Source organism: Aethalodelphis obliquidens, unplaced genomic scaffold (genome assembly GCF_003676395.1).
Source record: "Aethalodelphis obliquidens isolate GAN/ISIS:26980383/991018 unplaced genomic scaffold, ASM367639v1 scaffold25, whole genome shotgun sequence".
Taxonomy (NCBI): Eukaryota; Metazoa; Chordata; class Mammalia; order Artiodactyla; family Delphinidae; genus Aethalodelphis; species Aethalodelphis obliquidens.
In genome coordinates this window covers 31,333,796-31,356,471 of record NW_020837969.1, presented here as the reverse complement: position 1 = coordinate 31,356,471, position 22,676 = coordinate 31,333,796, and the positions used below count along the sequence as shown (strand labels likewise).

At 39.6% G+C, this 22,676-nt stretch overlaps 1 protein-coding gene across 1 annotated transcript in view; it reads left to right on the top strand.

The window, feature by feature from the left end:
* ZMAT4 (zinc finger matrin-type 4) overlaps positions 1-18,954 on the top strand; it is a 213,529-nt gene extending 194,575 nt beyond the window's left edge. Inside the window, exon 5 of the mRNA XM_027123019.1 lies at positions 18,854-18,954. Coding sequence (XP_026978820.1) covers positions 18,854-18,954 — 101 coding nt within the window. The remainder of the gene's footprint in view (positions 1-18,853) is intronic.
* The last annotated feature ends 3,722 nt before the right edge of the window (positions 18,955-22,676 follow it).

The window sequence follows — 22,676 nt, the reverse complement described above, 5'->3', positions numbered from 1 at the left end:
AGCAATGTTCACAATAGGCAAAAGGCAGAATCAACGTGTCCAAGGACAAATGGATAAACAAAGTTTAGTGTGTCCATACAAATGGAATATTGTGCAGCCTTTAAAAGGATGTTCTGACACATGCTACAACCTGGGTGACCTTGAAGACATGATGCTAAAGCCAGACACAAAAGGACAAAATCCTGTATGATTCCACCCATGTGAGGTACCTAGAATAGTCATATTCATAGAGACAAAGTAGATGGTGGTTGCCGGGGAGGAGAGAGGAAAAAAGTTGTTGTTTCATGGGTACAGAGTTTCAGGTTTGCGAAATGAAACGAGTTCTGAGGGTGGAGGGTGGTGATGGCAGCTCAGTGATATGCATGTACTGAATGCCACTGAAGTGTACACCTAGAAATGGTTAAGATGGCCAATTTTATGTTACGTGTAAACAAATTTTACCACAATCGAAACAATTTCTTAAATGTCAGATTACCCTCTGGATCTGTTTTGAAGACAGAGCCAACCCAGAGTACCAGGGAGCTGGATGGGGTTGGAAGGGGCTTGGAGGACGACTCTGAAGGCTTAGCCGGTGCTCACTGGACCTGATGCAGAGCATCGTGGGAGGAGCAGTTGGAGTAGGAGACGAAGAGCTTGGTGTTAGATGTGGGGACATTGCATAGTTAAAGCTCTCTTGCTTTTCCTCTTTTGGGGGGAGAAAGGCATATTCTGTGCTTGTCTTCGGCATTTTTTGAAATTAGGGCTACTACTCTGGTCCAGGACACTACCTTTTCCCATCTGAATGATTGTAATTGATCTCTACACCGTCTCCCCGCTTCTGCTCTTGTTCTGCATTTAGACAACTCTCAACATAGCAGCCAGAGTGATCCTGTTGACTTTCGGTCCAGTGGCTGCCATGACACTCTGATTAACAGCCTAAGTCACCACAGTGGCCACAGACCCTCGCATGGTCTTGACCTCCCCCCTCGTGTGTATGTACCATTAATCTTCTTTATCCAGGGTAGTTATTCTGTAAATCCCCCCACGCCAAAACTGAATTACAAATACTGAACCATCACTACTAGGGGAAATATGTATATCTACATAGGTTCTGGTATCAATTCCAATGCTGGCAAGGAGTTCCCCACACCAACAAGCAATTCTTGAGACACCAGCTGGGTGTGCTACTATTCAACTAAAATTTGACGCCATTTCAGAGACAGCACCAGATCCCATGGGTTAAAGGTAGAGTCCATCCATACTGCCCTCCCAGCCCCACTTAAGATGCCGGTCACAAGGCCGGGTTGTTACCTATACTTGTGCCTCTGACCCACTGGCTATCGATTGGAGGTTCCAATGACCCCCTCCTCGGGTTTGATTAATTGTCTAGAGCAGCTCACAGAACTCAGAGAAACCTTTTACTTACTAGATTACCAGGTTATTATAAACAGATATAATTCAGGAACAGCCAGATGGAAGAGATGTACGCGGGAAGGAGCTAGGATCTTCCATGCCATGTCCAGGGAAGCCAATGTCCTCACACCTCCACATGTGCACCAACCCAGAAGTTCTCCTAACCCAATCCTTTGGGTTTTTATGGAGGCTTTATCATACATAGGCATGACTGATTAAATCATTGGCCGTTGGTGGCTGATTCAACCTCCAGCCAGAAATCAGAAGGGTGGGTCTGGAAGTCCTAAGCCTCTAATCACAAGGTTGGTTCTCCTGGCAACCAGCCCCAGTCTCATTAACATAACAAAAGAAAACTTTCTGCCCTCACTTTGGAAATTCCAAGGGTTTTAGGAGCTCTGTGCCAGAAACAGGGGTGAAGACCAAATATATGTTTCTTATTATAAATCACAATATAACAACACCTATCATTTTATCTGTATATATATCTCACATAGATTAGAATCTTAACAAACAACTCAGACCGGTAAAGGCTATTTTCCTTTTATTCAAAAAGAGAAAATGAGCTTTAGAAGTGATAGGCAACGTGCCTGAAGCTGCCCCATGAATAGGGGCTAGAGTTGAGTTTCGAATTCCATCAACCGGCCCCGAAGCTGGAACTTGTTGCCTTACACTGGCTGTTCCCCACCACCTCCATCCTCTGTTCGTCTCTGTGTGAGAGCTGAAACTAGGAAATGAAGTATCACCTGTTCAGCCTCATCAGGGAAGTGCATGTGGGCTGTTCTGTACATGTCTGAGAATGACCACAGAGCATCACCAATATTGATTTTGGGGATTACAGATAAATTTTAGTAGGTAAGTGAATTCACAAATTCAGATCCATGCATTATAATATAATGATGAGGAGATATATCTATATATCTATTTATCTGTATATATATTCTATTCAGGTACATCAAAGTCTCCTGGGAAGTCAGTTTGAGCATTTGGAAAGGAATTGCGGCTCTCACCAGAGCTGCTGCCTGCTCAGTGTTTGTAAGGGCCCAAGAGAACAAATAGTATTGTTAACGAAGGCTGCTAATGGAAGAATAAAAACAGGTCTTCAGATGGATCCTTGAGTGCACGCCTTGAGAATAAAAAAGAAAGATGCAATTACACAACTTCCAATATACCCTTCCACGTTTTCCTTTTTATCTAATTTATGAACTTGGCCAATTACCTACTCAATGGCCTCAATCACTCAATTTGAGAACAAAGCAGGCAAAATATATTGAGATCCACTGTCAACAGCTTCCTAAGAAGTAGTTCATATAATGTCATATCTTCCATGTTTTCAAAAAATTTTTTAAAAAGAATAGAGATAATTTTTCATTCAACTCTATGCCAAGCAAATATATAGGATGATCAGTATATAAGGGAACATTTGACCTGTCAAAAAAGATGTGTATAAATAGCATCTGTAGAGAAGGCAGCTTGCCAGAATAATTTGAATATTCCTCAGGATGCTAAGAAAGAGAACTCTTTCTAGAATATTAAATTACTATGAAATCTCACACTCATGAGTTAGGTCTTTATTTTTGTTCAAAGCAAAGGCTCATTGTGGTTAAAAATAGCAGTTGTAGCTTACAATTATTGAGCTGTTTGGTTCTTTTCTAAGTTGTTCACCTACATCAACAGCTCTAATTTTCATATAATCTTTCTGAGGTAGGTACAATTATTATCTCCCTTTTATTGTTTATGAAATAGAGATTCCTAAGGGTTAAATAACAAGCTTAGATTGTAAGAGGGAAAAATATGTAATTCCTCCTCCTGAAAATGATTGGTACTTTATTCTCATGCCCTCTGTTTCCCATATCCGCAGGCCCCGATATATTTGAGAATTATTGAGTTGCAGGCATTTTCTAGATTTTTTTTTACAATGTTTTCTTTTTCTAAAATCAACATTTATCTATAAATTGTAAATTTTGCTATTCTCTATTACCTTGTAAATCAAACAAGATCGGGTGTGCTTCTGTAATTAGGTGAGGCTACTGTGATAATGGTATTGAATGGGGATGTCTCTTACCATGTGTCCTAGAGAAAAGTCACTTATTCAAGGCACAGTGGGGCCATGTGTGTCAAGGCGTTGGTGTCAGGCTGGCCCAGGGGAAGGCAGGGCACACACTCAGGTGGCTGCAGAGATTTGAAGGCTACTGTCTTCATAAAGGTCTCTCCTACCCATCTGGTGAGGCCTGAAATTCTACCTTTCATATTATTTTCTTCAAGTGTTGAAGGCTTTTTAATTTCAAACATCCCTATTAAAAGGCCAATACTGCAGGAAGCAGCAGACAGCCGTGACTTAACACAGGGTCTGGCAGGCTATCTGCTGAAAGCAAGATAAAGACCCAGCCATGTGAGATAGATGTTTACGAGCAGGCAAGAGAGATTAACAAAGAATCAGAGGACACCAAAGATAATATTCATGTACCAGACGGCCAACTTGTGTGTGAACGATAATGAGAGAAAGAGGGAGAGAGAACAATTTCATTTATAATGTGATTCAAAGGAGATACTGACAATTAGGACTTCTTTTTCATTCATATTTCACCTTTGAATCCTTCTTGGACTAGGTCTCTTGAAAATGACCACAAGTGCTCCTACTGCTTCCTGGGGCCTTTTGGTTGACCAGGGTAGTCGGGACAGCTCCAAAGCAAAGGTCGCTAAGGATACATTCGGACCTCTAGCCGATAACAAAAGAGTTGACAATCACTGTGCCCTCAGCTGATGCAGCTAAAAAGCCAATGCCATGATCCCTTGACAGCTGTGGACCTATCAGGACTACTGACAGTTCTTCAGGGAAATCACAGGGCCTGTGATTCCCTAGCCCTCAGGAAGAAATGAGAGATGGCCTGGAAGACACATCTCCACAGGGCAGAGAGAGAAGGGAAGAGACATGTGTTTCCTTTCCTGTGCACCCTTTCCACCAGCCCTCATGAGTTTAATTTAACCCATTCGAGTTTAATGTAACCCATTGTTGAACTTGTTGCCATAATTCACAACTTCACCTTAGGAGTACAGTTTACTTTATGCATGAAACAATATGTAATCAAAAATCATACTGTAGAAAAAAACACATTTATGACAACACTTTACATGAAAAACATATAGCCCTGCTAAGTTGTTAGTTGCCTGTATAAGTTGAGATCTATGGCAATGTCGTGGGACCAAAAGGAAAAACACATTTCATGTTCCATAAATTTCCATTTGTATCACATCAACATCCAGACCAGGAAAAAGCTGTTTCACCCATATGTTGTTATTTAATATATGGTTACAGATCCCTTGAGTACCTTTCAAATAACAGATGACTTCAGAGTAGGTTTACTTACTTCTGTTTCCTTTGCATTTAATTCAAATCACAAAAACAAAAATGAGTTCAATTCTTTGGGTTGCTTGCAGTTTGCTAATAGCCGTCATAATACGAGTGGTCCCCTCCAAAGCTAAAAACAAGGTTGTCTGGGTGCTGCTCAAAGTATGAAAATATATAGGGACTTCCCTGGCGGTCCAGTGGTTAAGACTCCACGCTCCCAGTGCAGGGGGCACGGGTCCAATCCCTGGTCGGGCAACTGAGATCTCACATGCCTCACAGTGCAGCCTAAAAAAAAAATAAAATTATCACCTATCCTCTGCCACGTAGAATACATGTGAATCTTCTTCTGATCAAGCAGCTCTTTAAATACTTAGAATGAACTACTCTGTCAATTCTGAATCTTCACAGTAGGGTGACAATTTTCTAATCCTTTCTTGGGTCAGGCATCCAACATGGCTAAAATTGTCTTTTAATTATGGGGAATACATTTAGCCCATAGCTTTAGGTTTTGTTTGTTTGGAAAGAGCTTATGAAGATGTAAAGCCATTTGCTTCCTGATTCCATTTTCAAGGCTTCACATAAATACTATTTAAACAGAGAAAGAATTGTTTTAGGAAATGTGTGTTCTTTGTTTAATTGACTGTCAGATATCTTGCAGTCTGTGCTAGCAAGCAGTGGGATGAATTCAAAAGATGAAGCATTTAAATGTTCTGAGGGTCGTAATGATTCTTGTGTGGAGTAATACAGCTCTTCTTTATCTGGTACTGCAGCCAGCCCTGATCCTAGGAGGTTTCCTTAGCTGACACTCACAGGGAAGAGATGCTCCACAACGCAAGTCTGAGATCGGACATGGCAACACTCCTCGTGTTATCCTACGATGGGTGGCATGATAGAATGCAGTGATTTTCAAATTCTTCTCCACAAAGCCCAAGGTCCCTTACTTGGGGTACCCGAAGTGCTATGCTTGGAGTTTGATGGTCTCACTGCTGTTTGAAAACCCTAACCCCCCTTTCAACTAGAGCAACTGTGCTTTGTCTATTTTATGCATTATTTTCAAATTAAGTTGTTGTTTTTTTTAAACAGGATTCTTCTGCTTTTCTTCCTTCACTCCTATGTTTCGTTTAAAAGCCCTAGTGTCATTATTAAGGTCACTAGCGTTGAATTCAGAAATAAGTAGATTCAGGTCTCCTTGTCCACTTGCTAACTGTATGACTTTGATGTCTTTGAACCATGGTTTTCGTATCTGGAAAATGTGCTAATAATGTTCATAAAGTGGTTTTGAGGATTAAATATGATAATAATGTCTCCTTGGGCTTCCCTGGTGGCGCAGTGGTTGAGAGTCCGCCTGCCAATGCAGGCGACACAGGTTCGTGCCCTGGTCCGGGAAGATCCCACATGCCGCGGAGCGGCTGGGCCCGTGAGCCATGGCCGCTGGGCCTGCGCGTCCGGAGCCTGTGCTCTGCAACGGGAGAGGCCACAACAGTGAGAGGCCCGCGTACCGCAAAAAAAAAAAAAAAAAATGTCTCCCTTATCCTTCTAGCAAAGCTTTCTTCTCTCTGGTTCCTTGATAACCCCTCTATCAGTCGGGGTTTGATCAGAGGAGTACAACCACCAAGACTGATACGGAATGAGGAACTTATTGTAAGGATTATGGGAACTGGTAAGACAGTCTTTTCTTCTGCTGGTTCTTCTGCATCTAGTCTTGGGCCTGAAGTCCGTAGGGCTGGCAGTCAGGAAGGAAAGGTGGCCGTGAAGTAGGGAAGAGCAAAGGCAAACTGGAACCCACGAGTGCAAACTGGAGGCTGTGTCTGATGTGGGTGACCTGCAGGATAGGCTGGGGCTTTGTACCATGTTCCCACATCCACATCCTGCCTAGGATTCAGCAGCCTGGAAGGTAGAGGTCTGATGGGAGCCAGAGACGCCCATGGGTCTGGCTCCACCCCATGCATCACGGTGAGCATCTCTGATATCAAGGGGTACTAACCGCTTCTCCACCCTCCTCCACTCTCTTCTCTTTACCTACATTGTCTCCATAGATGATCTCACCAGCCCTGCAGCTTTAACTACCACCTATATGTCAGTGACTCCCTGGTTTACCAGAACATTGCTTGTCCTGACTTTTCTATGATTGACGTTGATATGCTAGAGCTGGAATCTCACAGACAGGCCAAGTACACCACTGGCCAATGACAGACTGGCTAATAGATGGTGGCCGTCTTTCACTATCATCTGGAATGAGGGCTCATAATCTTCTCATAGCACTCTGGCCGCCTCTCCTTCCTAACTAATCAAAATGGATACATGGGGCTTCGCTGGTGGCGCAGTGGTTGAGAGTCCGCCTGCCGATGCAGGGGACACGGGTTCGTGCCCCGGTCCGGGAAGATCCCACATGCCGCGGAGCCGCTGGGCTTGTGAGCCATGGCCGCTGAGCCTGCGCGTCCGGAGCCTGTGCTCCGCAACGGGAGGGGCCCACGTACCGCAAAAAAAAAAAAAGGATACGTGAGCTGCCTTGTATTTGCAGCTATATTCCCTAAAGGAGTAGGTGGAATTCATTGAGCTAGAACTTAATGAGGATAAACTGTATAAAAAGTAGAGGAAATGAAGACTTGGCTTAGCAGAAATCTGGGTACAAAAGCCTTAGAATTGATTGCTAGCAGGTTCATTATGAGTATAGATTACAGTGGGTCAGGGTTGCCAGACACACATACATAAAGCTTTAAAGGTATTGGTAGAATTAATGGTGCACGAGAGCTATGGAAGTCTTGCTCTGCTTTGTACCGAAGAAACCACACCAGGGGCTTGGCCTTCAGTTCGAGGGTCATAGTTTAACAATGTCATCAACAAAGAGGAAATGCCATCCATAAGGTAATAAGAGATGATATGGGGAACTTGAACCTATATTTTAGTGAAGAACACTGTCAAAGTGCCAATGGACTTTCAGCCTGGTAAGCAGAGCCTTAGGGGATGTGATAACTTTCCTCAAGTATTTGATGTATTTGAAGAGATGGGAATAAACTTGTGCACAAAGCAGAATTCAGGAGAGTGGGTGTTTGAAAAAGGACAGCCTCCAAATGCTAGCAGACACAAACCATTCTGCTTGTAAACCTTCATGCGACCCCCATGGGGTTTTGGACTAGACCGATGGTTTCTCTAAAACTTGCCCCCTGGGGAGCTTTCCAAAACATAGATTTCCAGGTCCCACTCTAGATGTACTGCATCACAGTCATCTGGGGTGAGGCCTGGGGTTTGTGTTGTTAATAACTCCCACCTGATTCTCTAGTCACCAGTGTGGGAACTACTGGACCAGATGAGTTCTAAAGAGCCTACATATTTCTGTGACTCTATTCCTCCTGTCCCAGGAGGGCCACATGCATGGTGTCAGGAGCAGCTTGAGCAGAAGGGATGGGTTCAAACCCAGCTGTGTCTCCACCTAGCTCTGTGATTTTGACTAAGTCTCTGTATCTCAATTTCCTCATTTGCTAAAGAAGGATAATCGTCATGTCTGCTCCTAGAATGTTGCCAAGAGTAAATGAGTAGATGGGTACCATGAGTGCCACAACAATGCTTCTATATGGCATATATAAGATAAGGATTAGCTATTGATTTTTTTTTTTACATTGCAGTGTGCGGGCTTGTCATTGTTGTGGCTTCTCTTGTTGCGGAGCACGGGCTCTAGGCACGTGGGCTTCAGTACTTGTGGCGCACGGGCTCAGTAGTTGTGGCTCGCGGGCTCTAGAACGCAGGCTCAGTAGTTGTGGCACACGGGTTTAGTTGCTCTGCGGCGTGTGGGATCTTCCCGGACCAGTGCTCGAACCCGTGTCCCCTGCATTGGCAGGCGGATTCTTAACCACCACTGTGCCACCAGGGAAGCCCTAGATATGATTTTTTATACTGGAAGATGACACATCCATTTACTAGACAGTCTGATTCATGAATGTTTAGGAAGTAGAAGAGAAAGAAATAACTCAAAACCAGACTTTATTTTTTAAACTTTCATATCATTAATCATCTTTCAAAGTGTTTCTAGCTTTAGCAAGCATTATAATACAGAACATGTGCAAACATTTCTTGGAGAGTTGCAAGGTTATCAAAGCATAAATAGGAATATAAAGTTTACTTTCTAGGAATGTAAAACAATAGAAGTTGTAGGGAGGAAATGAGGATCAACTGAAGTCTCAGGTTTGCTGAGATTTCTGTCTAGAACCATATCCTTCCGGATTTTTTTCTAATAAAACGAAGTATGCAGATCTTGGGTATATAATCTGATGACTTTTGGTAAATGAATATACCCTGTAACTACCATCCCAAGGTACAGAACAGTTACATTACTCTGGAAAATCCTCTTGTGTCTCCTGCCGGAACTTCCTCATCCCAGAAGGCAACATTGCTCTGAATTCTATCATTACAGCATAGCTGTGCTGTTGTGCTCTTTTCTGTCTGACTTCTTTACATTATGTTTTGATGCTAATTTATGTTGTCGCATAAATCAGTAGGTTTTGTTTTGGTTTGGTTTGGTTTTTAGTTTCCATGTATTATTCCATTATATAAATACATCATAATTTGCTTATCAATTCTTGCATTGATGAACATTTAGATTATTTTGAGTTTTTGGCTATGAATAAAGCTGCTATAAGCATTTTTGCAGAAGACTTTTTTTAATCCTAAGTTTTTGTTCCTTTTGGGTAAATGTCTAGGAGTAGAATTTGTGAGTTATAGTCTATCTTTATAAGAAACTGACAGTTTTCCCATTTTACATTCTTCTGTATGTGAATTCCAGCTGTTCTATGTGGTTATTTACATTTGGTAAATAACCAAATGCTATTTATGTTGTTGTTATTTATGGTTTTTTTTTTTTTTTTTTTTTTTGCGGTACGCGGGCCTCTCACTGTTGTGGCCTCTCCCGTTGCGGAGCACAGGCTCCGGATGCGCAGGCTCAGCGGCCATGGCTCACGGGCCCAGCCGCTCCGCGGCATGTGGGATCCTCCCGGACCGGGGCACGAACCCGTGTCCCCTGCATCGGCAGGTGGACTCTCAACCACTGCGCCACCAGGGAAGCCCCTATGTTGTTTTATCTGATGTTAGCACTTGTAGTGGGTATGAGATGGTGTTTAACTGTTCTTTTAATTTACATTTCCTGGTGACAAACGATGCTGAGCATCTTTTCATGTGTTTATTAATCATTTTTATGTCTTCTTTTATAACATATCTGATCAAATATTTTGTCCTTTGAAAAACTTGGATTGTTTGTCTTTTATTTATTGATCTGTAGGAGTAAATTATATATTCTGGACAGAAGTCCTGAACAAGATATATGAATTACAATTATATTTTCCCAGGATGTGGCTTACTTTTTGGTTTTCTTGATGGGTCTGTTTATAAGCAGGAGCTTTTGATTTTTGTAAAATCCAATTTATCTGTTTTTCTTTTTTATGTTCACCGTGTTTTAATTCCTAAGAAATCTATGCCTATACCAAGTTCATAGATGTATTCCTCTGTATTTTTCTAGAAGCTTTATAGTTTTAGTTTTTTATTTATTTATTTATTTATTTTTGGTTGTGTTGGGTCTTCGTCTCTGTGCGAGGGCTTTTCTCTAGTTGCGGCAAGTGGGGGCCACTCTTCATCGCGGTGCACGGGCTTCTCACTATTGCAGCCTCTCTTGTTGCGGAGCACAGGCTCCAGACGCGCAGGCTCAGTAGTTGTGGGACCCGTGTCCCCTGCATTGGCAGGCGGATTCTCAACCACTGCGCCACCAGGGAAGCCCCTAGTTTTAGCTTTTACATTTAAGTCTGTAATCAATCTTACTTTTAATGTGTGTTGTGAGGTAGAGGTTGATGTTCATTTTTTTATTTCATGCATTTATTCAGTTATTCCAGCACCATTTACTGAAAAAACTTTCTTTCCCCCATTGAATTGCCCTGACACCTTTGTTGAAAATCAATGAAAGTGGTCAAAAGGTACAAAATTCCAGTTATTAGATAAATAATACTGGGGATGTAATGTACAATACACTGGCCATAGTTAACACGGCTGTATGATATATTTGAAAGTTGCTAAGAGTAGATCTTAAAATTTTTCATAGCAAAGATGATTATTTTTCTTTTTTTTAATCTATGTGAGATGATGGATATTAACTAAACTTATCGTGATAATCATGTAGCAGTATATGCATGTCAAGTCATTACAGGGTATACCTTAAACTTAAACTTACACAGAGCGGTATGTCAATTGTATCTCAATGAAAGTGAAAAAAATCAATTGATTCTTTGGGTGTGGTCTAGTTCTGGGCTCTCTATTCTGTTCCTTTGATGCATTTTGTCCATTCTTATGCTTATGTAACACTATTGTGATTGATGGATTTTTATAAGCAAATCTTGAAATCCTCAAGTGTGAGTCCTCAAACTTTTTTCTTTTTCAAAATTATTTTAGATACTTTGATTTCCACATAAATTTTAGAATCCACTTATCTCTGTAATCCTTTAGTGTTTGATAGAATTCTCCAGTGAAACCCTCTGGAAGAGACTGTTGGAATTTTGATTGAGTTTTCATTGAATCTATAGGAGAACTGATATCTTAAAAGTATTGATTCTTTTAGTTGATGAGTATGGTGTATATATCTCTGTATCTATTTAGGTTCCTCTTAATTTCTTTCAGCAATGTTTTGTAGTTTTCAGTCTTGTACATCTTTTATTAAATTCATCCCTAAGTGTTTTCAAATATTTCTGATACTGTTACAATGGTATTTTTACAAATGTATTTATCAGTGGTTTGCAGCTCTTTTAAGCATGCAATTTTTTCTGTTGGCCTTTTGTATTGTGACCTTATTAAATTCACTTATTCTAGTAGTTATTTTGTAGATCCTTTAGGATCTTCTATATAAACAATCATATCTTCTACAAATAAAGACAGTTTTACTTCTCCATTTCCAATCTGCAAGCCTTTCATTTGTTTTACTTTTCCTATTGCACTGCCTAGAATCTACAGTGCAGTGCTGAATATAAATAAGAAAGACATCCTTGGCTTTTTCCTGGTCTTAGGAAACTTCAGTATTTCACCGCTTAATATAATATTAGCTATAGGTTTTGATAGGCGCTCTTTATTATTAATTATTAATTAAGGATGTTCTTTTCCAGTAGGCTGAGAGTTTTGAACATGAATGGATGTTGAAATTTGTCAAATGCTCTTTTCTGCATCTATTAAGCTTATGTTCTTTTCTCATTTTGTCTTAACAAAGTGAATTATATGATTTTTAAATGTTAAACCAGTCTTACTTCCTGTAACAAACAAACTTGTTTATGATGGAACTGTTATATGTCTGTATGTATACATACAGACAGAAATATCTTTATCTATAATGTGATTCTTACTAGTTTTTAAAGGATTTTTCTGTCATGTTCATGACAGATACTGGCTTGAAATTTTATTTTCTTTTATATTCTATCAATTTTTTTTTTAAAATTAGTGTTACGTTACCTCAAAAACAAGTGTGGAAATGTTTCTTTCTCATCTATTTGCTAAAAGAGTTTGTAAAGTTGATACTATGCCACTCTTTAATGTTTGTTCATTAATAGATAATAGCTACCCTAATTTTCTATTTCATCTTGTGTTAGTTTTGGTAAGTTGAATTCTTAAAGACATTTGCCCATCTCATATACTTGGTCAAATTTATTGGCATAAAATTATTCATAATGTTCTCTTATTCTCCATTTAAAACTGTCAGTAGTATCTGCCTTAGAAGCAATTCTTTAATTTTAGTAATTTGTTGCTTTTTTTTAAACCTCCATGAAACTTTCTAATGGTTAATACTTGCATTAATCCTTTCTAAGAGCGGATTTCGGTTTTGTTATTTTTTCTGTACTCTGTTTTTTATTTCATTGACTTCTCTTTATTATTTCTTTCCTTCTGCCTGATTTTGTTTTAATTTTCTTGTCTTTTTCTACTTTCATAGCATTTAAACTTTGACCATTGATTTTAAACCTTTCATCCTTCTGAATATAAAGCTATATATTTTCCTTTAAAAACTGATTAATATAAACTTGTTGATATGTAGTATTTTCATTATCATTCAGTTCAAAATATTTTCTAATTTCCCTTTGGATTTTTCCCTTTGATAATAGGTCACTTGGAAGTATTTAGGTATTTTCATAAATGCTATTAATATTTATTTCTTATTAATTTCAGTGATAGTCAAAGAAACCACTGTATGAAATGTAAATATTTGAAATTTAGTAAGAATTTTCAATGGCTTAGCATATTCCCTAACTTAGTTTACTTGCTCTATACATGTGAAAAGATTGTGTATTAGCCACTTGTTGAGTGTACTGTTCTATAAATATCAGTTGGTACAATATGGTTGATAGTTTCATTTAGATACTATTTGTTTTGTCGTACTGTTCTGTTCTTACTGAGAGAGGAGTGTTAAATCTCTTATAATTATGGTGTCTGTTTCTGCCTGTAGTTCAATCAGTTTTGCTTCATGTTCTTTATGCTTTATTGGCTAAATTGCATTTACAATTGCTAGGTTCTCCTAATGAGTTTCTCCCTGTATTATTACAAGACATCCTCTTCATCTCTGGAAATATTTCTTGTCTTGAAGTCTATTTAGTCTGATATTTATATAGGAACTTCCACTTCTGGGTTATCAAATACTTTTTATTATCCTATTTAATTTTCTCTATAGTCTCCTTAGGTTTATATCTTCGTATTTGTTTCTAGGAGGTTAGGACGCATCCTTAAATGACCACTGTCATTTAGAGTTAATATTGGTAAATTTATTATTTATTAATTAGACTTTATACACAATATCATGAGCTCTCAAACTCCTACTCATTCTTGGGCTATTGTTGTCACATATTTTACATCTATATACAGCATAAGCACCACAAAACACAGCACAGTGTCATAGTTTTGCTTTAAATTGCTCTCTATCTTCAAATAAATTTAGAGCAATAAAAAGGACACCAACATATTAATCACTTATGGTGTTCTTTATTTCTTCCTGTAGATCTGAGTTTACACCTGGCGTCGTTTGCCTTCCACCTGAAGAACTTTATAAGCATTTTTCTAGCACAGGTCTGTTGGCAGACTGTTCTTTTTAGTTTTTGTTTATTGAAAATGTCCTTATTCTACTTGAAAGTTTGAAGGATATTTTTGCTGGATATAGAATTCTGATTGTTTTGTTTTGTTCGTTTGCTTGTTTCACCACTTTTTCTTCCTTAAACGATCCAACTCCACCTCACCCTTGTCTCTCTGTTTGCTCTTTTCTCTCCCTGGACAACTCTTTAACCAGTTCCTCATATCACAGGCTACTTCTCATCTCTCTGGTTTCATTTCATGCTTCTCAGAGACCTCTGTTGACCATGCTATCCAAAACCAGCCTTCTTCTCTGTGACTGTCTCATTTTCCTCTTTACATCTTGTGCAATACTTCCACAATGTTTTTATTTGTTTCCTTGCTTCTTGTCTTTCTACCTGAGTAGCTCCATATGAAAATTTATTTTATATTCTCCTACATTCTTGGTATTTGGCAAAATACCTGCCATCATGATAGAGGCACAGTGATGTTTCCCTAATGTAGAATGGATGCAACTGAAGTTACAGGGGCATCTGAAGTCTAGCTTTGCTAGAATTGAAAAGACACATTGAGTAGTCACACTGCTAAACTCTCCAGGACCATCTGTTTTACACACTGTGCTAGGGAATATAAACGCAAAAGTGAAGCATCTTCAAGAAACTTTTCCAGATTCTCTGAGTTGGAAACAATCTCCTCCTCTCATTCCCCTAGCATTCCACTTCATCCCGACTGTGGTACTTTTTGTGATTGACCTTGCACCATTGCTGTTTCTATACATATCTTCCCTCTCCAACTGGATTGTCAGGTCCTTGCAGGCAGGGGCGATATTTCTGAACACACATCGGCAGTCCTGCAGAAATAACCTTTACGTCTGCAGACGTTTCGGGATACTCATAAAATGGTATTGCATTGAAAATGAATGGAATGAGAAACAGCGTTTTTGTTTAATAGGATTCTCTATTTCTCTGTGGAAAAAGGAGCTGTATAATTCCAAAGTCATTAGAATTTCAACTCAGCATTAATAAAGCCCTAAGTTCCCACCAAGGACACTGTGTCACGTGTGGAAGAGGACTCCTCTGCCCCTTCTCTGCCTTTGTTCTTGTTTATATGCACTGCCTTCATAGTTTATGCTTCCTGCAGTTTGCATCACAGTAACGTGCCAAATATTTCCTGCCCACGCTTCTGTTTGGCTGCAGAGCAGAACTGTAATGGAAAAGCAACAGATCAGAATAGTTTTTAGATTTGTTGGTGCTCTTAAAAAGGCCCACTTTTAAACATAAATATTTATGCCTGTTGCCATGTTCTACCTCCATTCGTTATGAGGAGAGCTTTGATGAGCCTGTAGTGTGAAGAGGACCCATATAAATACTGGTTACCATTTATTACGACAAGACTGATGGAGAACTCTGGAGGTAGGAAGGCTGAAGCTAGCTTTCATATTCTGTGCATAACAGAGGAGAATGGCTCAGCCCCAGATAAGCATTCAAACAGCTCACATGTAGGTTGTGATAACTTATTGCCTCTGGGTTTGGGGACTATGGTAATCTTCCTGAGTCGCACACACCTGCGAGTGAAATGGAAGAGGCTTGGAAGCACAGCTCTTCTTTGTAACTTTTTTCTTTAAGACCCAGTATTGTTCTGACAAGTTCAAGTTAACGAAAGGACCATGGCACTAGAGGGCGGTACTCTGTAAGGTAGGTGTGTATGTGTGTTGGAGGTGAGGGTTACAAGTCTGAAACTTCTTGTAGGTTCCCAGGCCCCATCCAAGGCTTATAGAATCAGAACCAGCAGATCTTGTGCCTGGGAATCTGCATTTGAGCACCACCCCCAGAGGATGCACTGGGACGTTTGGGAGCCACTGCTTGAGGGAATAGAGAGACAAGAGTTGTCTCTTTTGTCTCTGAACTGTCGATCTGTGTCTGGAAAATTTTGAGTCCCTTAGATTGCTCACCAAGAAGGTCCTGTGGTCTCATTGTTATTTTCCCATAACTGAATTGACTCTTAATTGAGGAATTAGTCACTCAGTGTCCGATTATCATGTACCTGAAACTAAAACAAAATAAGTTCGTCCTTACACTGGCCAAACCAGCTTATCCTGTCATGTCTAACACATTTCTCAGAAACATGCATGGGGCTATAGGAATTTGCAAGTCCACAGGAAGTTCTGCCCTTTGTCACATTATCTACATAAGAGCAATTCTGATGACACTGCAATATTCAGTAAGCAAGACTCATTGGATGTAATTAGAAGTAACTTTATTCTTGCCATCCACTGCCCTTTCATGCCATCTCTGTGGGGTTAATTTTTTCCTACCCCTTGGTAAAAACTAGGGTAAGTGTCATGAATTTTTGCTCACTTTTAAGTAGTAAAGAGTTCTTTACTTTCATTCTTAGATACACAAAATTCTATGGCATTAACTGATATATCCAAGTTTTTTTCAGTAGTTTTTATCTACTGAAAAAAACTGCACAGGTTCAAGGTTGAGAATTATGCTTTATTCAGTGAACTTACTGAGGACTTTAGCCTGGGATACAGCCTTTCAGATAGCTCTAAGGGAGTGTTCCAAAAAGGTAAGGGAGAAGCCAGGATATATAGGAGTTTTTGCTGAAAAAAAAAAAAAAAAAACATGTGTTCAAACATCACAAGATTACTGCTAATCATAAGAACAAAACATTTCAAGTTAATGATTTTAGTGCTTTTCTATGTATGGCAAGAGGCTTGGGTTCACTGAAGTGATCCTTTGATATGCATCTTAACTATCTCGGTCCAATATCTTGTTTTTCTCCATCCTGAATCCCCTCAGGGAGCCCCATTGTCAGGAGGCCTGCAGTGGCTGATGACTCCTTTGTCTACTGAAATGGCAGGTGACATTCTTAGTTCCTACAGGGTAGAAAAATAATTTTTAAACAGCTCCAAACTTTATTGGAAGTGAGTTTTCCCCTTCCCTTAGCTCAGTTCTGCTTGGGCAGCCTATTCGCCATGGGAAAAGGGTGCATAGGCTCTTCCCTTCCTCTCTGCCTGTGGCTTTTGCTTTCCTTCCTTTATCTCTCCCTCAGGTTCCTCCAGGGCTGAGGGATGCGGGGTATCAGGTTAGAAAGGCGAGGGACATAAAGGTTTATTTGATAGATACCTATACAAAACTCGCATAGACACTGCCTGACTCTTTCTCATCGGGTGATTTCATGGCTTTTTCAAGAACTCAGCATTACTTGATACTTAGCCCCTAGGCTATGTACCTCCTCTGGGGTCACTTTAAGGCCCTAGATATCCAGTTGAACCCTGCTAGCATCCTTCCGCTGATGCTAAGTAGACACAGGCTCCAGACTTTGGAGCTTGTCAGCGTTGCCGAGTCCAGGACACTGGGCTCCAAGCACAATAAGGCATTCCTCAAGCTCTCTGAGTATCCCACTGAATCCTTTTCCCATGGGTTCGAGGTGAGAGAGAAGGAATTCCCCCATCTCACATGGAAGAGGGTTAAGTCAAACTCATAGTATGATAGAGCTCCCTTTAAGAAATTCTCTATTTCTTTCTTTCTTCTCCAATCTCTTTTTCAGACTGGTGGTGAGGGATCAGCTTTAGGTGGAAAATGGCTCTTGACCACTTCTGTTGGATGCCCTGAACTGGGGCTCTCATACTCCACTTTAGTCATGGGGGTGTAGCTAGCATCTGTGTCTTAGAGCTTCAACCAGGGGCTTCATCCAAGATATTGGGAAATCAAGATTCTCTTGTAATATCTCTTTGCAATCATAATACCAGCTAGTTTATGTTTATCACTTGTTGTATACCAGATGCTCCTTCATACATGCCTTATCTTACTCAGTCCTTCCCACAATGCTATGAGGAAACAGAAGTTCAGAGAAGTCAAATAATTTGTGTCAAGTCACCCAGATAGCAGGTTGCAAAATTCTTTCCAACACTGTGCATTATTTTCTTTTTAGGAAAATAAGAATGATTTTTGTGTCTTAGAAAGAAAATACTATGCATTCATCAGGGGGAAAAAAATGCTATAGCTGTTTACTATCCTGGATTTGACAATGGGAAGATATGGAATTTTGGAGCAAAATTAAGAACAACAAGTCTTAGTTGCTAAGCATTTGAATAGACTTATTCACTTAATTCTTATAAAACCTTGTGTTGTGGATGGACTCGTCTTCATGTTGTAGATGAAGAAACTGAGGCCAGGGGGTTATTATGTGGCTTCCCCTACATTACACAACGAGGAATATTTGGAGCCAGGATTTAAAATCCAAAGTCTTAGACCATGACCCTGAATCTACTTTTCCTCTCCACTCTGATGGGACATAGCAGGAATATGAGCTGTGCAAGTTGTTTGGTTGATGCTTCTTTCAAACACATCCGACTCTAGATGAGGAGCGACAGAGGAGTCAAGGTTTTCACTAAACTCCTTGGAAACAAAGAGCATCTTATTCATCTTGGAATCCCTAGTGCCAGGTCCAAAGTTGATACTCTGTTAATGAATGAATGAAATGGATAAAGAATAAATAACTTTCTTTTCAACTCTCTGGTGGAAAGTAAGTGTACATGTGGGTTAAATTAAGACAGCATCCTACATTTTATAAGATGGTCTTGGGAGAAGAGCTCAGATGAATGATATCTAAACTTGAATTTCTGATTCGGTCCTTGGAATAGAGGTGAAAGAGGAATTGAGACCGAGTTTTTCTCTGGAGTCTCAAGTTTCACTGCAGAAATGACAGCTTACATGTCTCTCTGCCTTAAGGAAAAAATAGATTGCTTCTTTGTTTGGGTTATGAAGTATCTGGAAACATTTTACCCCAAAGAAGTATGTTCTAATAATTTCAGTCATCCAACAATGGGGCAGGTGGCTTCCAAAGTATTCACAGTCATACTTCTGCTGAGGAACCTGTCGGCTGGGCTCTTGGAAGGGAGGATTGAAATGTTATTGGTGGGGTAGACCAGATGGCTTCTAAGAGACTCTGTCCCTGACCTTTTGGAGATCTAGGATTCGTTCAGGTGGTTGATGACAAGGATGTAGCTAACCAGGTCTGTGTGTCTGTCGTCCACAGGTCTGAGGCGCAATTACAGATGTACCATCTGCAGTGTCTCTCTAAACTCAATAGAACAGTATCATGCCCATCTGAAAGGATCTAAACATCAGACCAAGTAGGTACTTTCATGCTTTCACTCTTCAGTCCTTTTGTATGTAACTTTTAGCATGATGAATAAAGGCTAACCACTTTACTTATTTCAAAATAAGTAGATGAAAACTGTATCTCTTATCTCCAAGGTTCCCTTGATATTTATGCTGTTCAAGCCTCCAGAGTCTGCCTAGCACCGCTTGAAGAATGACTTCTTGCCTTTTTTGGACACAGTAATGACAATTTTTTTTTTCATTTTTTCCTTCTTTTCAAGGCTAGTCAGCACATTTGTATGAACTTCAGGAAACTTTTAGATCTATATTAAGTGTTTTAAAATAAGCAATGTAGTCTCTACTTGGAGGATGGGCCAGACCTCCGTGTTGTGAAGTCAAATTCTGTGAATGTCTTCGACCACTTTCTATTTCTAGAAGCATATTGTTGCTTAGTCTGGAAACCTAACAGATCCCCTGGAATTTTAAGTCATTCACATACATAGCTATTTTCAATTCAATGGAAGCTCATTCCATTCCCCCTGCCCCCAATTCTCATGATTTTAAACCAGAAGAGTCTAATCAGGCATCATTTCCCCTGCATTTATATTGCTCATCTTTTTAGAAAACTGATGACATTAGCTTTTAGGTATTTTTAAAGTAGCTGCTAGGACTGCTAATAAGATCTAATAAAATAGGAAAAAACAAAGAATATCTCAAAAATATGTAATTTTCCTGAATATAATTGTTTTCATTTCTCTCATATTCATTAGCAGAATCATTGAACAGATTCGACTGTATCAGGGCCTCATAAGTAATGAATGATTCATTTAACAAAGGTTTATGGGGCGCCCACTGTGTGCCAGACCCCGAGTGTGCCCTGGGGAAGAAAAGATGAATGGATTTAGGCCTTCCTCTTGGGGAGCTCCCTGACAGGCTGGGGAAACAGTCATGTAAACACATAGATTGTTCTCTGTTGCCATAATGTGGGCACCCCGAGCTTCGAGGACCAGGACAGGGACATCAGTGCAGAGGCCGAGCTCATAAGGATGAAGTCGTCAGGGTCTGATTTTGTTTCCCATTATCACCCAGCCCCCAGCGCAACACTTGATACGTATTAAGGGCTTCGTAAACGTTCCTGATGGAGTGAATGTGTGATTTTTAAAAGATGAGTAGCGACAGCAGAAACTAACACAACACAGTAAAGCAATTATACTCCAATAAAGATGTCCAAAAAAAAAAAAAGAAGAAGAAAAGATGAGTAACGATTTTCCAAGCACGGATAGGAAGGTACGTTCCAGGCAGGGAAATTTCTTGGCAAAGATCTGTAAAGACATAGATTCACAGGGGTTTCTGGCTTCAGGGGAGAAGTTTAAGCCCAGAGTTCCTACCGACTCAGTTTTTCCACAATATTGTGCGGTTCGGTGAGTCAAAGCTGCTTTCATCACTTGCTTTACTCTGATCCCCCCCCAAAGGGCTTTTATCAAGGAAGTTCTTCAGAAACAAGACTGTCTCTGATTCTCAGCACCTAGAGCACTTGTATTGATTATTGGGAGCTGCTGCCCCAACCCCATCCCCAACCCCCAAAACGGTCCCTTCAGCATCTCTCTGACCCTCCCGTTGTGAGCCATACTGTATGCATTCTAACGAGCACGCATCTGACGTACGCACAGACACCTTACAAGGAGCTGCAATGGTAAATGATCATCTTTTAGGGGCATGTATTTATTGCTCTTCATAAATAGAAAAAGGTAGACAGCAGTGACTTTAGGTGGCAAGAATCATGTCAATAACTGATGCAGAGAGATAGCATCTCCAGCTTCAGGAACATACCTACGTCTCTATGTTTACCTATAAAACCTCACGTGACAGAATTTGTGCTAGGCATAGTCACACCTAATACCTTGTTTATTCCCCTTAACTACCTTGAGATACATATTACTGACCCATTATTTGATCTGAGAAACTAAGGCTCAGAGAGGCAAAGTAACTTTCACAGCACCACCTTGCCAAGAAAATGGCAGAAACAGGACTGGACCCAGCAGCGTGTGACTCTCACTTTTAATTAATTCGTGTCACTCAACCACCACAGACAGGCTTTGGACACAGGACTGCAGGGACTGCCAGTAGAGAGTCTTATGATGAATTTTGAAAAAGGACATTGCTTCCCTGGTGTAATTTAATAAGTATACGTGACTTCAGAAGGGTACGTCTCCTGCTGTGCTGCCTTCTTTCCAATAAACAAGACAGTTTGCTTTTTTTTGTAAGCACAAGGTTGAAGAAACCTTGAAGAAAATAATTGTCATAGCTCTGTCCCGCAGCCCATTTCATCTGTCCTTATACCAGATTTGAGTATCCTGGGTGTGTATATGAGTCTGTCTTTGTTTACGAGACAGACGGTTCCATAATTTTCTTATAATATCCTTGTTAGGTTTGGTTTCAAGTGTGTGAGGGCCTCGATAACCAGATTCTATTTCTAATCCCTGAATGAGTTTGTGAGTTTGCCTTAAATACGAGGAAGAATTCATTAGTGAAGCCATCTAGGCCTAAAAATGTATGCTATGGGAGTATTTTTCTTAGAAATTTAGTTTCTTTAATACAGCATTATTCATATCTTCTATTCTTATATCAGCTTAAATAACCTGTCTTGCAATTCATTTATCCATTTCGTTTACATTTTAAAATATATTGGTATAAAATTGTTCATTTTATCCCCTAATTTTATTTTTAATGCTTGTGGAATATTTTTCTTTCCAGACACTGTTTATTTGTGTCTCTTCCTTTTTTTTTTTTGATCACTTTTCTTGTTAGAAGTTTATCAATCTTTATTAGTTTTTTTTTTTGGATGAACAAATGTTGGGGATTTGTTGATTTTCTTTATGTCCAGTTATTTTATGACATTTAAAATATTATTTCCTTCTTTCTACTTCCTTTGGATTTAATTTGCATTTTCCCCTAGCTTCTTAATATAAAAGTATAGGTTCTATAATTAAAAAGAATCTGAAAAAGAATATATATGAATATAAATAAATGGTCCTATCTATCAATTAGGCCAAGTTTCTTAATCTTGTTCAAATCAGTATATTCTTACTGATTTTCTTGTCTGCTTTTTATATCCATGAGAAGCAGACATAATTAAAAACTTCCAGCTGTACATATGATGTGCCTATGTGTCTTCTTCATTCTATCTTTTCTTTTTTGTTTTATATATTTAAAGGTATATTATTAGATGCTTACAAATTTAGGATTTTTTAATGTATTCTTATTGTACGGGCCCTTTTTTTTATCACTATTTGCCATTGTGAAATATCCTTCTTTGTTACTAGTAGTATCTTCCTTGAAGTATACCAACATCAACTACAGCAACTCTTCAAGGCTTTCAAAACTTTTTCCTTTAAATTGTATCCAGTTTTTATTTTGTTCTCAGGTGGAAGCTTAGTGTGATGGAAGTCAGCCAAATGGTTCTTAACTGTTTTAATCTGACTAAGTCAACATAAGTAGTAAAGTGTCTGTAATTTTCAAGGTCTTATATTCATATTTTTGCAGTCATTTCTAGAGGAGCGTTGAGATGAGCAGAGATGATTCAGCTGTGTAGTGGAAAGGACACTGAATTTTATTTCTAGTGCAGCTTTGCCACTGAGTGACCCTGGGCACTGACAAACCTTCTTTAAGTTTCACTTCCCTCAAAGATGAGTGTTTGGGCTTCCCTGGTGGCACAGTGGTTGAGAGTCTGCCTGCCGATGCAGGGGACACGGGTTCGT